The 16,446-nt window shown below is 42.0% G+C and overlaps 1 protein-coding gene across 1 annotated transcript; it reads left to right on the forward strand.

Moving 5' to 3' along the window:
- The first annotated feature begins 1,340 nt into the window (after positions 1-1,340).
- On the forward strand, positions 1,341-14,399 carry LOC141494908 (putative serine protease 45). Its single transcript, XM_074196036.1, has 6 exons — positions 1,341-1,634; positions 3,880-3,900; positions 6,272-6,431; positions 7,863-8,131; positions 11,440-11,603; positions 13,808-14,399. Exons 1-6 carry the CDS (start codon positions 1,418-1,420, stop codon positions 14,030-14,032), a joined length of 1,056 nt encoding a protein of 351 aa, XP_074052137.1. The 5' UTR covers positions 1,341-1,417; the 3' UTR covers positions 14,033-14,399.
- The last annotated feature ends 2,047 nt before the right edge of the window (positions 14,400-16,446 follow it).

Here is a 16,446-nt window from a genome sequence, read left to right on the forward strand (position 1 = left end):
CTTTTTCTTTCTCTTTTCTCTCTTTTTCTTTTCTCTCTTTTTCTCTTTCTTTTTCTTTTTTCTCTTTCTCTCTTTCTTTTCTCTTTCTCTCTTTTTCTCTTCCTCTCTCTTTCTCTTTTCTTTTTCCTTTCTTTTTCTTTTTTCTCTTTCTCTCTTTTCTCTCTCTCTTTTTTCTCTTTCTCTTTCTCTTTTCTCTCTCTTTCTCTTTTTTCTCTTTCTTTTTTCTCTTTCTCTTATTTTCTTTTTCATTCTTTTCTCTTTTCTGTTTCTCTTTCTTTTTCTTTTTCTCTTTCTCTCTTTCTCTTTTCTCACTTTCTCTTTTTTCTCTTTCTCTCTTTTTCTTTTTTCTCTTTCTCGCTTTCTTTCTCTTCTCTCTCTTTCTCCTTTTCTCTTTCTCTTTCTCTTTCTCTTTTTCTTTTCTCTCTTTTTTCTCTTTCTCTTTTTTCTCTTTCTTTTTCCTCTTTCTTTTTTCTCTTTTTCTCCTTCTCTTTTTTCTTTCTCTCTTTTTCTTTTTTCTCTTTCTCTTTCTCACTTTCTCTTTCTTTTTTCTTTCTCTTTTTCTTTTCTCTCTCTCTTTTCTCTCTTTTTTCTCTTTCTCTTTTTTCTCTTTCTCTCTCTTTCTCTTCTCTGTCTCTTTTCTCCTTCTCTTTTTTCTCTTTCTCTCTTTCTTTTTTCTTTCTCTTTCTTTCTTTCTTTCTCTCTTTTTCTCTTTCTTTTTCTTTTTTCTCTTTCTTTCTCTTTCTCTTTTCTCTCTTCCTCTTTTTCTTTTTTCTCTTTCTTTCTCTTTCTCTCTCTCTTTTTCTTTTTTCTCTTTCTTTCTCTGTCTCACTTTCTCTTTCCTCTTTTTCTTTTTTCTCTTTCTCTCTTTTCTCTCTTTCTCTCTTTTTCTTTCTCTTTCTTGCTTTCTCTTTCTTTTTCTCTTTCTCTTTTCTCTCTTTCTCTTTTTTCTTTCTCTCTTTTTCTTTTTTCTCTTTCTCTCTCTTTCTCTTCTCTCTCTTTTCTCCTTTTTTCTCTTTCTCTTTCATTTTTCTTTCTCTCTTTTCTCTTTTTCTCTTTCTCTCTTTTTTCTCTTTCTTTCTCTTTCTCTTTTTCTTTTTTCTCTTTCTCTCTTTTTCTTTTTTCTCTTTCTTTCTCTCTTTCTCTTTCTTTTTTCTCCCTTTCTCTCTGTTACTTTCTCTCTTTCTCTCTTTTCTCTCTCCCTCTCTTTTCTCTGTCTCCCTCCCTCCCGTGCACTTCCTTGCGCCCCTTGGCAGACGGCAGGCACGCAGAGGGCAGGGCTGCGGGGGCTCCCGCGCGGGTTCTGCTCTGCCTTTGTCCGCTCCTCCGCACCCCAGGGCTCCCGGGGGGAGGGGGCGTCGCGGCGTGCCCTCCCCCTGACCCGTGCCCCCTAGCTCCTCCCCCGGCTCGCCGCCTCAAGATGGAGGGCAGGAGGCTCGCCGCGGCCTCCTGTGGGAGAGCCGGGCCCGAGCCGCCACCCCCAGAGCCCCGGGGTGCCCCCGCGGGGCCCAGCTGCCTCCCCAAGGCCGGGGGCCCGAGGGCACGGCGCCCAACAGCCGCCCTGGGCGTCCCAGTGCCCGCCGGCCTCCTGCCCTCCCTGCTGCTGCCGCTGCTGCTGCCGCCGCCGCCCGCCTGCGGTGAGGCCGCCCGGCCCGCCCCTCCCCCTCCTCCGGCCCCGCCCCGCCCCGCCCCGCCCCGCCTCCTCCTCTCCCCCGGCCCCGCCCCTCCCTCCTCCCCCCGGCCCCGCCCCTCCCTCCTCCCCCCGGCCCCGCCCCTCCCTCCTCTCCCCGGCCCCGCCCCTCCCCCTCCCCCGGCCCCGCCCCTCTCCCATCCCCCGGCCCCGCCCCTCCCTCCTCTCCCCTGGCCCCGCCCCTCCCTCTCCCCTGGCCCCGCCCCTCCCTCCTCTCCCCCTGGCCCCTCCCCCTCCCTCCTCCCCCTCCCTCCCTCCCCTCCTCCTGCTCTCTCCATCACCTCCATCTCCCCTCCTCCTGCTGCCAAGTCCTGTTATCTCACTTCCGACTCTCATGTCCCCTGGTCCTCTCACCTTCCCTCTGGTTATGTCCTTCCCTCTCAACACCTCTGAGCCCTTCATTCTCTCCCTTTTTATATCCATGTACCACATACCGCCCCAATTTCCCTCTCTTCAGTATTTCAAGCATCTCATCTTTATGGCATCCTTCTCCATTATCTTCCCACTTAACCCACTCAGACTGATTTGTAATCCTTAATTCACTTTTCATCATCATTAAATCCCTCATATTTCCCCCCCCTCCTCCAATCTCCCTGCTTCACCTGAGTCCTGTGTCTGAAGATCAAACTTTCTGTTCAGCTCTGGCCATTCCAACTGGAACATTTGAAATTCCCCTGGTTCACTGAAAGTCCATCTTTTCCCCTGGAAGAGGACGTTCAGTTTCGCTGGGTAGTTGATTCTCGGTTGCATTCGAAGCTCTTTTGCCTTTCAGAATATTATATTTCAAGCCCTATGAGCCTTAACGTAGTCCTGTGTGATCCTGACGGCAGCTCCATGGTATCTGAATTGTGTCCTTCTGGCTGCTTGTAATATTCTGTTTGACTTGGGAGTTCTGGAGTCTGGCTATAATATTCCTGGGGGTTGGTTTTGTTGGATCTCTTTCAGGAGGAGATCAGTGACTCTCTCAATTTCTATTTTACCCTCTTCTTCTAGGATATCTGAGCAATTTTCCTGTAGAAAGTCTTTTTAAAATGAGGTCAAGGTTCTTTTCCTGATCATGACTTTCAGGTAGCCCAATAATTTTTAAATTATCTCTCCTGGATATGTTTTCCAGATCAGTTGTTTTTTTCAGTGAGATATTTCACATTTTCTTCTAGTTTTTCATTCTTTTGGTGTGAATTATTATGTCTTGATGTCTCACAAAGTCATCAGCTTCCTTTATCTCCATTCTATGTTTGAGGGATTTGTTTTCCTCAGAGAGCTTTCTTATCTCCTTTTCCATCTGGCCAATTCTGCTTTTTAAAGAATTCCTCTCATTAACTTTTTGAACTATTTTATCCATTTGACCCAAACTGGTTTTTAATATGTTATTTTCTTCAGCATTTTTTTGGATCACCTTGACTAAGCTGCTGACCTGGTTTTCATGTTTTTCCTTCATCTCTCTCATTTCTCTTCCTGATTTTTCTTGTACCTCCCTTACTTGATTTTCAAAATCTTTTTTGAGCTCTGCCATAGCCTGAGCCCAGCTCCTATTTTTTTGGAGTCTTTAGATGCAGAAGCTTGGATTTTGTCATCTTCTTAGTGTGTTGTTTTGATCCTCCATGGGACCAAAGTAATTTTCTGTGGTTAGGTTCCTTTTTTTTTTTCTGTTTACTCATTTCCACAGCCTGTGCCTGGGTTGGGGTGCTTAATCCACTCTTTATCTCAATCTTACTCTCATCCCTACTTCCATTATCTTATCTTATTCTCCTGTTACTTCCACCCTCCTATTATCTTACCCCTTCTGGTATTTATTCTTTCCCTGTCCATCTTACCTAGATAGCTTGGTGTTATTTCAGTCTTTCAGCTCTCTCCCCTCCTGGTCTCTCTCCTAGTTATTTCACCTACTCATCTCAGCTCTTAAAATTCTAACCCTTCCTGGATTTCTGCCTCCTCTACCTACCTTACTTCCTTTCTCATTCTAGAGTCTTCTGCAAATCCCCTTCCCAGTAATTTCACATCTGTTCTACTGTAGCATTCCTTCCCTATGATCTCCTGTTATTTTACACCTTTCCTTATCTCCTTCTCCCTAGTTATTGTATTTCTTCTCCTTTTATCTCAGCCTGACTTTTGCCTCACCCCATTCTAGTCATTTCACTTCCTCCAATTATCTCACTTCTTATCAGTGTTTTTCTTTTTCCCTTACCCTCCAGGTTACTCTGATGTCCAACCAGGTGGGTAGAAAATCACCTCTCCAGAACTGGAATACAGTTGTCTGGGCCCAAGAATATCTATGCCTCCATTTCTAGGAGAGACCTAGGATTTGGGGAAGCCAAGCCATTCTGATGGGGTAGGGCAGGGCCTCCACTGGGATTACACTTGAAAAATACAAGGAAAATGTGAGTCTGAGGCTAAGGGGATGGGGCAAATCATACTGTAAAATCTGGCTTAATGGTGAAATTTAGCCCAAATGGGAGAAGACAGAGTACAAGAGAACCATCTAGGAAAAAAGTGTAGCTAAGCATACTTACTAGGCCCCCATTACAGAAGCAAGGGATCCTAGACAGAAAGAAGGAAATGCTTTCCAACATGTGGTACAACCAATCCAAAGAGATGTGTATGAGGAGCAAAAAAAATCATTTTAGCTAAATCACAGAGTGGGTAAAAAGAAATCATGTATATGATAAAGATGAAAAAGTAGATTAGCATCAGTTCATGAAGGACTTTAAAAAACAGAAGTCATAAGGAGCCACTAGAATTTGAGGAGTGGAGTGAGTGGAATAACCCAGTCAAACCTGCCTTTGACAGAAATAGCTTTGACAATCAATCAATCAATCAATCAAAAATCAATCAATCACTCAGACCATGAATTGGAGTAAAGAAAGAATTGAGGTAAGGAGACCAACTAGGAACTATTACCATAGTCCAAGGTAGGGAAGGGAACAACATTTAAGAGTCTTCAATGTGCAAAGTGTTTTACAGATATTTCATCTGATAGGGGAAAGTAATCAGAAACTGAGAAAGGGTCAAATACAAGAGACATTGTGGATGTAGCAAGGATGTAACAGGATTTGACAACACACTGGACAGGTGAGGTGAGGGAGAGAGAGGGAGGAGTCAAGTATAATGCTGAGGTCTTGAACCTGGGCAGCTAATTGGATGGGAGGGCTAGGTGTATATATATATATATATATATATATATATATATATATATATATATATATATATATATATCTCCGGACCAGATGCAATCTAAGGCTCCTACATTAATAACTATGCTAAACATAGATCCATATGCATATTGATCATGTTGTGAGAGAAGAATAAAATCCATATGGAAGAAAGAAAATATTAGAGGGGGAAAAAAACAACATAATACATAAGACAGCTCTTAAAAATTGAAGATAATAAACTCCACAGTTTCTGCTCTGAATATGGATGGTATATTCTATCACAAGTCTTTTAGAATTGTACCACTGAGGGGTGGCTAGATGGCACAGTGGATAAAGCACCAGCCCTGGAGTCAGAAGTGCCTGAGTTCAAATCCAGCCTCAGACACTTTAATAATTACCTAGCTGTGTGGCCTTGGGCAAGCCACTTAACCCCATTTGCCTTGCAAAAAAACCCCAAAAAACCTTAAAAAAATTGTACCACAGAAATGAACAGTTGATTATCACCAAATGTTGTTGTTAGTGTATGTAATGTTCTTCTGGTTTGTTCAGGTAAATCTTAATTCAGATACATGACAGGAATCCAAATCTGTTGAATAACTAACTTTTCACCATGGCTTTTCATGGTGGTGGTCACTGGCGGGGGGTGGGGGGGTGGAGGGAAAGGGGGATGGGGTGGAGGTGGGGATCACCAAGACACAAATGTTCACACATAACCCTTTTGAGGTCAGAATCCAAGGCACAGCTGGTTCTGGCCAAGTTCTCACTTGGCCAAGATTTCACCTTCTCCTAAATGACTCCCAAATCCTCTCTTCCACTCTGGCCCTCTCTACACACACTTCCCAAGTCCCACATGGACTCAACCTGTCCTAAATGATAACTTCCAATCCACACCAAGTCATGAATGGCTCTGTCACAGGCTGTTAATTCTCTTAACTCCACAAACTAATTCAGTCCCTTTGATCACAATCACTAGACTTCTCAGACCATGACTTTTCTTTTGACACCTTTGAGGATCAATACTCATCCCAAAGCTCCTTCTGGTGCCCTTAAAAATGACTTAGAAATGACAAATAGCTCCTTTTGCCTTAAGGACAGAATGGATTCCCTGTTTTCCAGGGTTCTCAGCCTCTGCCTCTCTGCCTCTTTATGTCTCTCCTCTGTCTCTCTGTCACTGTCTTTGTCTCTCTCTCCTATCTTCTCTTACATCCTCTCTCTCAATTTTGTCTATCTCCTTTTTTTCATCTTTCTCCCATCTTTTTTCCCTCTCCTTTTTCTTTCTTCCTCTCTATCTCACTAATTCTCTTCCTTCCTTTCTTTCCCTCTTTCCATCATTCTCTCTTTCTTCTCCCCTTTTCTCTATTTCTCCTTTTCTTCCTCTCTTCCTTTCTCCTGCCCTTCTCTTTGCTTCCCTCTTCTTTTCCTTTTTCCCTAGATTGTGACCATTCTGAATGGTTGAAGACCATAAATATGCAAGATTCTATGGAGTACAAGTGGCCCTGGCAAGTGAGCCTGAGACAGAATCAACACCATGTGTGTGAAGGGGCCCTCCTGGGCAGTGAATGGGTGATAACAGCTGCCCATTGCATCAATAGGTGAGGCAGCCGATCAGCATTTTAGCTGGTGTAGGGCAATCAGGTTTCTGCCTAGAGGACAGCCCTTCAGTGTGGTAAAAATAGCAAAGTTTGGGGCGGCTAGGTGACGCAGTGAATAGAGCACCGGCCTTGGAGTCAGGAGTACCTGGGTTCAAATCCAACCTCAGACACTTAATAATTACCCAGCTGTGTGGCCGTGGTTAAGCCACTTAACCCCATTGCCTCGAAAAATCTAAAAAAGAAAAAAATAGCAAAGTTCTTCACTTGCACTTTGCAAGAAGAATGAGTTAAAACAGGAAGCTACCCAAGGGTGTTCAGTTTTGTCTCTTTCTCTCTTTCTCTCCCTCACTCTGTCTCTCCTTTCTCTCCTCCATCTTTATTTCTATCTCTTTCTCTGTCTCTCTCTCTTTTCTCTCTCTCTCCCCCGCCCCTCTTTCTTTGTCTCTGTCTCTCAGCCTCTCCTTCTCAGCCTTTGTTTCTATCTGTCTTTGGCTCTGTCTTTATTTCTCTCTCTCCTCCTGTCTCCTTTTCTTCTCTCTCTCTCCCTTTCTTTCTTTATCTCTGCCTGTCTCTCCTTTCTCTCCTCTCTGCTTCTATCTCTGTCTTTATCTGTTTCTCTTTTCTTCTCTCCTTTGCTGTCTCTATCTTTATTTCTCTTTGTCTGTCTCTGCCTTTGTCTCTGTCTTTCTACTCTGTTTCTGTCTTTGTCTCTGTGTCTCTGTCTATCCTTTCTCTCTCTCTCTCTCTCTCTCTCTCTCTCTCTGTCTCTGTCTCTGTCTCTGTCTGTCTGCTGTAGGATTGTCCAGTCACTTCCATCACCCCTATCCCTACCTACCTTATTCAACTGCAAGTGAATTTATTCTAGGTGCAAAAATTCCTACTTTTAATTCTGTGATTGATATCCAGGCTGAGGAAGCACCTGAAGAACGTTGACTGGGGATTCTTAAAGATGTTGTCATTGACACACTAAACAGGACTTACATGACTCCTGAGCCTTTGTCTTTGGGAGACATAGATCTAGCTCTGATTTACAGGGAGATTTCAGTCCAATTTAATCCCAATAATAACTGAGCACTGACCTCATTGAGTAGAGAAGTGCATGGGCATCTTGGGTGAAAAAGGAGGGTGAGACAGTTTATCCATCATTGCTCTGAGACAATGTAAGGAGTAACTTGATTATTTTAGGGAAAGCTTCCTGCCAGGACTAAGGCTGCAATATGGGAACTGGAGGAGAGGGAAGATGAAGAGTCCAGCCACAGGACCAGAAAGGCATTCTCCTTTGTCCAGCCCCTCTTGACCATTTTCACAGCTGCTCCTTCTCATTAGCATGGTTTGATTTCTCTTGAGAGAAGGCAGTCTCTTCTGAGGTGCTGATAGGGTGATAAGGGCATCCTACCATCAAGATACATTTAACTCTCTCTTTCTTAACAGCAATTTTGATTACTCAGTTATGATAGTGGACACAAATCTCTCCTCCTATAACTCCAACACCTTCCTAATAATCCCCGTCATGGATATCCTCCTTCATCCAAAGTACACTAGAAGGACCTCAATGATTGGGGATATCGCCCTCCTTCGCCTGAGTTATCCTGTGAACTTCACCAAATATATCCAACCTATCTGTCTACCTCCCCCTTTGTTTAATTTGAAGATTGGGACCCAGTGCTGGGTGACAAGATGGAGTGAAACAAGTGAGAAAGGTGAGAAAGGTGGACAGTGATCCCCCTCTGAATTGGGGTGAGACAGTCCTAGAATCAAGGGGACCTGAGTTCAAATTCTCCCTCAGATGTTTATTTGTTGTGACCTTAGGCAAATAAATGAATTGGGGGTGGGGAGGGCTCTTCTGTAAAATGAGAGGATTTGACTTGATCAACTTTAAGGCCTCCTCTAGTTCCTAATTTATAATTTATAACTTAATACTCCTATAAAAATTTCCCTTTTTCCCCTAGCCCCAATCAGTTTTTTAAGAGCCACATTGTTCTATACCAACTGTGCAGTTACATCATTGAGACAACTACTAGTGCCCCCAACTGACTTGAGATTTTCCAATGAAAACCTTTATAAAGGCCAGAGGGATGCTGATGACCATGGTCCCAAAGTTCTAAATAACTACTATTGGTGTAGGGTGCCAGAGTTGTCTGTAGGACCATTCTTTGCTTCCCTAGTCTTCCTTTCTTGGACTTCCTCTTTCCCAGCCTTTTTTTCAGCTTTCCATATCCCCTTTGGAGGCAACTCCTCTTCTCAACCTTATGTTAGCATTTTCTTTTCAAGAATTAGTGTGGTCGGAATACCACAAAAAAGGCAAAAGACCTGAATTTGGGGATCTTGACTTGTTTCCTTCATGACTTTTTAATAATAACAGCATTGCATAGGTATATAACACTTTTCAGAGTTTTCCTCACAATAACTGTACATATGACAAAATTAATTCAGCAGAGTAACTTTGTAAGATCACATGCCCATGTTGTCATTTTGCCTCTTTTTGTAATCTCTAGCACTTATGGTCCTTGGAACATAGTAGGAATTTACTAAATATTTAATGATTGACTTACTGATAGGACCAGGACTCCTGACACAAATGGTATGCCAGAGCCCATTCAGGTGAATATGTGAGAGCCAATTATTAAATGTTCAATGTGAATTTTGTACCTCAGGAATTTTCATACACTTGATTTATCATTTTTATTGTTTATCTAGTCTTAAGTGATGAAAAAGTGTTACTAATTCAGAGTAAACTTAAAAGTATGTCCTGCTTGCACTTTTCCCTCTCTAGAGGGACACACTGGCACACTCCTACCTGACTCCCAGGTCAGAGTTCTTTCCATTACACCACATTGACTCTTATCCCTAGGTTCAATTTTTGGTGGCGATTGCTTCTCTATTCTATGCTTTCAGCTGCTTCCTAGGACAAACCATATGACTCCTAGTCAGATCCTCTAACAATGACATCCTGGAATTTTAAGTTCTATGATTCCAATAGGTTATAGACAATGCTTAGTAATTCTTCCTGACAGATCCCAGGTTTACAACCAGGCCCACCACTTCATAAGTATAATGAAAATTGGATTTAAAATCAGAGGATCTTGGTTTAAATAACAACCCTGTGGCCATGGATAAATCAGTTAACTTCTTTGGGTCTCAGTTTCCTCATCTATAAAAATGAAAGGCTGATCTAGATGATCTTCAAAGCAATGCCCTACTCTGTGTCTATAGATCTGTCATCTCTGTCCTGATCCAGACTGTTTGGATTCCAAATTAAGACTTCCCTGGAACAGTGCTGAGACAAAATAGAATGTTAGAAGGAAACTTGGAGGCCACCAGAATGATGTAATGGAAAGAGTCCAGGATTGAGAGAGACAGGAGGTTTGAACTTAAGTTCTAGCCCTTCTATTTATTAGCCATGTGACCCTGGACAAATCTTGTCATTTGTTGGTAAAACAAAATTCTAGATGAGATCTCTAACTACACAAATAATTTGGCTCTCACTATTCACACCTGGAAACCAAATGGATGAACAATGCTATGCAACTGGATGGACCAATGGATATGGTTTATCAGCATGTAAATCTTAGATTGAAAATGGACAATGAATTTGACTCAGTATTTAATAGAAGAAAGAGAATGGACTAGATTGACTTTGAGAACTTGCTCAGTGTTTCTGTCTGAAACAAAAGCTTACCCTTTTTTAAAAATCAGTATTCTTCAGGTGGTATCATATGACCGTGAGTCAAAGAATACTATAGTCTCTAAGTAGTTAAAGCTATAATTCAGCTAAATGGCCATGGAGAGGCATATGGTGGGTCTGAGCAACCTCTGATATATGGATAGCATCCTCCTATAATTGTCTGATTCTAAAATAAGTTTAGCTTTCTTCCCTGAAGAATTGTCAAAAGCAAGAGACTGACATAAGGATAGCAGAAAAGAGAAGAAGATACAAGAGAGAACGCTAGCCAATAGATGAGAGCCTTTGTGCTCCATTACCATCCATATAATTTAAAGAGATCCAGAGAAAGCCCTCCTCCTCACCCAACACTCTAGGTAGACCAGTCCTCCCCCTCTACCACTATGGAGGATTTAAGGGAGGATATTGCCCAGAAAGAAAGGGCATGGCTAAGGAAGGGTCTGCAGCCACTGGAGGAAGTATCACCATCAGTGGGATCATAATCATAACCAAGCACTGATAAATTATCCTTGCCTTTTCCACCTTATTTCACATTTGAGCCATCAGTACAAACGGTCTGGTTTGTAGAAAGGTCTTTGGGTCTGAGGCATGCCTAACTCCCCTCATACCCTCTATGGCCCCTCTCAGGGACCTGACTGCTTATTTCCTAGTTACTAACTTGTTTTATGTCCTCTGGAATGAAAGTGAATTGAGGCTTCAGCCAGAAGGCAGCAAGCATTCTTTGTCTTTCCCCAAGTCTTACTTTAGTTCCATTATCTTTTTATTTTTCTTTATTTTTAATTAAATTTAAATAACTAACCAAAAATCTATTTTCTCTTCCTCCCACGCCACCTCCCTTGGGAAGGTATGGAAGAAAAGAAAATCCTTGTAACAATTATATACAATCAAGCAAAATGAATTCTGTCATTGCCTGTTTTTTTCCAAGAGAAGTGTTTGAATCTCCTATAACACAATGTGGGAAAGTTCTGTGGGGGCATTCTCAATTATCCTTTCTCATATCATTAGTCCCTGCTTAGTTTTCCATTTGTCCTTCAGTTCAGCACAAAATCATGGAAGGCAGACACTAGAAGCTGGAACTTCTCTAGAGATGGTTGAATTAGTTAAACTGAGACTTAGAGAGCCTTATATATTACTTAGGTTATATACTACTTAGTGCTGGGTCAGGTCTAAACCTCAAATTGACTTCTTGGCAGGGTCAGGAAATGGGAAAGAGTTTTCCCATTAGGCCATGCAATCTACAAATTTTATCAAATAGTATAAACATTTATTTAATGAAAGAGGAGAGAATATTCACTTTCTGACCATCACACTGTCTTCCCAAGGCAGATCGACCATTATGCTCCAAGATCCAGGGGACAAAAGTCTTCATCGTTAACTACAAGAGGTGTGACCAACTTTACCACATGACTCCCCATTCACCCCGCTATATTACTTTTGTTATGAGATTTATGGTTTGTGCTATGAGCCAAACCAACAAAACTTTATGCAAGGTGAGTTATCTGCATCTTCTGAAGGCAAAAGTCAGAGCCCCAACCCCCATGGCTCCCTTAGGCACAATACTGACAATAATATTTCCCCCAAGAAGGATTATGGAAAGTATTATTAAATAGATAGGTTTTGAACACTTAGAAAGAGAAGTGGAAATCCTTAGATCCTAGCAAAGGTTGATTAAGGAAAAAAAATTATGCTAGACTAGCTAGCTTCATTCATTTCCTTTTTGACTTTGATCTCTGAATTATTAAATTATGCATGTTAGAATATAGTTGGATTGAGGAAAGCATTCTCCAATGCCTCTTGAGAAATTGTTTTTGTGAACAAGATGGAGAGAGTAATATATGAATGTTATAGTTAAGTGATTTAGAACTATTTGAAAGAGAAGACCCAACGGGTAGTAATTAATGGATTGGCATCACACAAGAAAAACCAAAGCTCTATCTTTGGTACTATTTTCTTCAAGAATGTCATCAAAGCAGGGCGGCTAGGTGGCATAGTGGATAAAGCACCAGCCCTGGAGTCAGGAGTACCTGGGTTCAAATCCGGTCTCAGACTCTTAATAATTACCTAGTTGTGTGGCCTTGGGCAAGCCACTTAACCCCATTTGCCTTGCAAAAACCTAAAAAAAAAAAACCAAAGTCATCAAAGACTTGGTTGATGTTATATGTGTCATATTCATCAATCTTGCAGGTAACACAGAGCTGGGAGAGATAGCTAACATGTAGGATAATAGTCAGACAGTATTATAAAGTCTTGTATTTGAGTACCTTAAATTGACAGCACAAGAAGTTGTGGCTGGAAAAAAAGAAAATGATCTTGTATGGTATAGGTCCAAGCATGGTATAGGTCAATGATGTGATATGGAAGCAAAAAATTCTTAGGATGCATTAATAGGAACACAGGGTCCAAAACAAGGGCAGCAAGAGTCCCACTATCTGTTTAGATCATGTTTAAAATGAAGACTGACCAGCTAGAGAAAATTGAGAAAGAAATGAGACTGTTGTTGAGGGGAAAATGAAGACATATTATATTAGGAATTAGTGAAGGAATTAGTGAATACTTATTTAGCTTCAAGAAGAGAAGACTTGGGGAGGAACATAATTGTCTTAAAATATTTGAAGGCCTCATATACTGAAGAGAGCATAGGTTCATTTTGTTTAGCTCGAGAAGGAAGAATTAAGATCTTTAGGAAGACATATGTGGAAGACTGTCATAATAGACATACAGAAATAGGATGAGCTTGCCTTAAGAAGTTTTAGGTTCTTAATCAGTTGGGAGTGAACTTGATGACCCCTTAAATTCTATGAGTCCACCTTCCTGTTCATAACCTTTGCCTTAGATAGGATTTTTTTCTGATGATGCATGACCCCTACTCAGATGAGGTATAGTGGAAAATGCTGATTTTGTAGTAAGAAGATTTGAGTTCTGGTTTTGGCTCTGTCATTGATTTTCTGTGTTGACCTTAAGCCAGTCTTGGTCTTGACTTCCTCATCTGAAATGTGGAAGGGTTGAACTAGATGACTTTCCAAGGTCCCATTCAGCTTTAAATCTATGATCTTATCTTTCAAATCTCATCTCTGCATTGACCTGGGTGACCTTTCAGGGTTTGATGTCAGAGTTCTCTCAACTATAAAAATGAAAGAATTGTTCTAGAGTATATATGCTAACTTGATTGGATAACTCCAGAAACAGACAAATGAGAATAGTTACCCAAAAGTCCCGAACCATCTCTCCTATCTTCTCATTAACCTGGCCCTAAGGGGGGTGATAAGGCCCAGTAAAACCTGCTTTTTCTCCCAGGAAGTCCCTCCACAGGGAATTGAGACTCCTGGGTCCAGAACAGGTGTTCTTCCCCATGCCTACCTCAGCCCTGTTCTGAATCCTATTGTCCTTCCTGACTAATTGGCTAATAACTTGTGCAATATTTATCTGTGTATGTATGCAATGGAGAGCAAAGAGCCCTTTAACGTGATTGTAGAATTTCAAGAAATGCACTGAAACTCAAAGTGGGGAATGATTTATCAAGATCACCCATGTCAAGTTATAAGGTCAAAGCAGAGACTTGAACTGAGGTCTCAACTCCCAGTCTATGATTCTTTCCATTGAATCCTACCTAGGAAACATCCAGATGAGGAAAGCCAGCTGGCCTGGACTACCCAATCCAGTGATCTCTGTGGTTAATTCTTCTTTCTTTCCCCAGAGAGATCCTGGGGGGATCCTTGTCTGTGAAGCTGAGAATACCTGGATACTGGCAGGGGTGATGAGCCGGGCTAAATCCTGTACCCAGCTAGAAGTGCCAAGCATTTATGTCCGCATCAGCAAGTTTTCTAGCTGGATCACTGGCCATATGGAGTTTTCGGCCTCCCCTCTTCTGGACTTCTCTTGGATTACTCTCCTTTTTGGGCTGCTGCCTCACCTTTTTTAAGCCCTCTCCTCTCTTCACTCCCTTTCCTCAAGCTTCATAGCCTTTCCTGTAACTGGGCCCCAAGAAGGGAAGTAGTTGAGATAGAGGAAACTGGACAAGCCAAGGGGTTGCATCAGAAGATAGGGTCATAAATCCATTTGAGACCTGTGGAGCAGGAGGCAAGGTTAAAAAGAAAAGGGGGTCCTGGGAGAGGACTTGGGGGGGTATCAAGTGTCATCTTATCAGGAAGGAGGTCCCCATGTCCTTTGGTTACCTTGGGGAACCTCTGAAGAAGAGGGGATCAGGAATGTGTCTCTAGAGTGAAGAGGAAAATAGCCATGATTAAACTTGCAGAGAACAACCAAGTTATCTGTCTCTTCATTTCCTAGAATGGGGAGGATAGGATGGGGGAGGGGAGACCTGGAAGAAAAGGCTTCAGGTTCTGTCCAGAACAAAGCAATGAAGTCCCTGAGCATGTGCCTGGCTCTCAGGAATTATAAAAAGGCTGTAGACCATCAAGTCTGGGATGAAAAGAGGCAGATGGGGAAAAGGTAAAGGCTTTCCAAAACTCAACTTTACAAGATGGAGGAAGCATGTGTAAATGGAAGGCATCTGGAAAAGATGTGGGAGCTTAAAGAGACATCAATCCCACATGAGAAACCAAGGAAATTAAGATGATCTTAGTCTGTATCAATGAATGACTTCCTAGATCATGGAGGTGATGGTCCCACTGGTCTTTGCCCTGGTCAGATCACATTTGGATCATGTTCAGTTCAGACTCAGTGATGAGCATTTAGAGGAGAGTGACCAGGGAGGAGAATGGAGACCCAGCCAAAGGAAGCACTGATGAAGGAACTGGGGAGATTTATCCCCAAGAAGAGAAGACTTAGGGGGGCTGTCTTCAAGGATTTAGAGGACCATGATATGGAAGGATAGACAATGGAGAGCAGAGGATAGAGAGCCAGTCTTGAAGTCTTATGTCTGGCTGTGCAGGACATGGCAAGTCCCATAACTTCTCAGAGCCCTAAGACTCTTTGAGACTAAGTTGCAGGGAGGGTGCTAACCTGAACCAATAGAGGGAGTTTCCTCATCTGGATATTTCCTACATAGGATTCAATGGAAAGAATCATAGACTAGGAGTTGAGACCTCAGTTCAAGTCCCTGCTTTGACCTTATAACTTGACATGGGTGACCTTGATAAATCATTCCCCACTCCAGGCTTCAGCGCATTTCTTGAAATTCTGCAATTGTGTTAAAGGGCTCTTTGCTCTCCATTGCATACATATGCAGATAAATATTGCACAAGTTATTAGCCAAATGCCATAAGGTGAGGTCGGATGAGGGAAATTGAGAAATCAGGAGGAACTTAATAGAGTAGCTTGTCTACTCTGCCACCAGCTTGCTATGTTGCCTAGAGTTGATCACCATACTTTTCTGGGCTAATTTCCTTCTCGATGAAATGAGAATTATGCATGCAGTGAGGATGGGGTGCTTCATATGTTAATTGTATGCAAGTCTGTGAACTTTCTTCCCAGAACTGGAAATCATTTCTTTCTTTCCTCTCATCCAAACCCCTGAATCACTGCAAGTCTCATAACAACTCTAGAAACCAGTGTTAATATATTATCATCTCCATTTTATAGATGAAGAAATTGAGGCAGAGAGAGGCTTGCCCAGCTAGGGAGGTCTGAGGTGAGATTTGGACTCATGTCCAATATCAAGTCCTATGCTTGGTATACTGGGCCACCTAGCTTCTTAAAGTCCTACTGCTAATACATAGGTGCTCAGGTTTTACTGGTAACTATTTAACAACCAGTTCTCCAAAAACACTTTTAAGATTAATCTCTATTGTTAATATTTTCCATCACTTTACGTCTAGACAATCAACAAATCAACCCCTAATTAGTAGCATCTGCTCATTTTTGAGATGTAAATGTAACATTTTTTGTTAAGTTTTAAATATTAAATTATTGATAGACTGAATATTTTGAGTGGAAATTGAAAAGAATTGAAAATTTAATAATCAGTTCTCTTAATTAGTATGTGCTGGCTTCAGCATGCCCCTGCATAGACTTGACATTGTTTTTGAAGGCCCCACCCAGCCCCTAGCATAGCACCTGTATGCAGTGGATGTTGAATAAAAGCTGCCTCGTTCAGTGAGATTGTCTCTCCCCTGTTCAAAAATACCTAGTAGTTTTCATTTTATTTAGGATAAAATAAAAATACAAAACTGAGCCGTTAAGGTCTTCCACTCTAGCTCCTAATTACCTTAACAGCCTTCTGCTGGCAAAGAGGACAGTTTAACTCTGGCCTCACCACCTGGGCGTGCCACTTAGCCTCAGCTGGCCTCAGCTCCCTCATCTGTGAAACGGGTGAGATGCTGGTGCCCGCCTCCTGACGAGAGTCACGTACCACGAGGGCCAAATGCGATGTCG

The sequence above is a fragment of the Macrotis lagotis genome, chromosome 8 (genome assembly GCF_037893015.1).
Source record: "Macrotis lagotis isolate mMagLag1 chromosome 8, bilby.v1.9.chrom.fasta, whole genome shotgun sequence".
Taxonomy (NCBI): domain Eukaryota; kingdom Metazoa; phylum Chordata; class Mammalia; order Peramelemorphia; family Peramelidae; genus Macrotis; species Macrotis lagotis.

Coding starts and splice junctions, on each gene's coding strand:
- LOC141494908 (XM_074196036.1), top strand. CDS start 1,418: ATGGAGGGCAGGAGGCTCGCCGCGGCCTCCTGTGGGAGAGCCGGGCCC. Junction 1,635..3,879: donor GCCGCCGCCGCCCGCCTGCG/GTGAGGCCGCCC, acceptor CTTACCCTCCAG/GTTACTCTGATGTCCAACCA. Junction 8,132..11,439: donor GAGTGAAACAAGTGAGAAAG/GTGAGAAAGGTG, acceptor TTCCCAAGGCAG/ATCGACCATTATGCTCCAAG.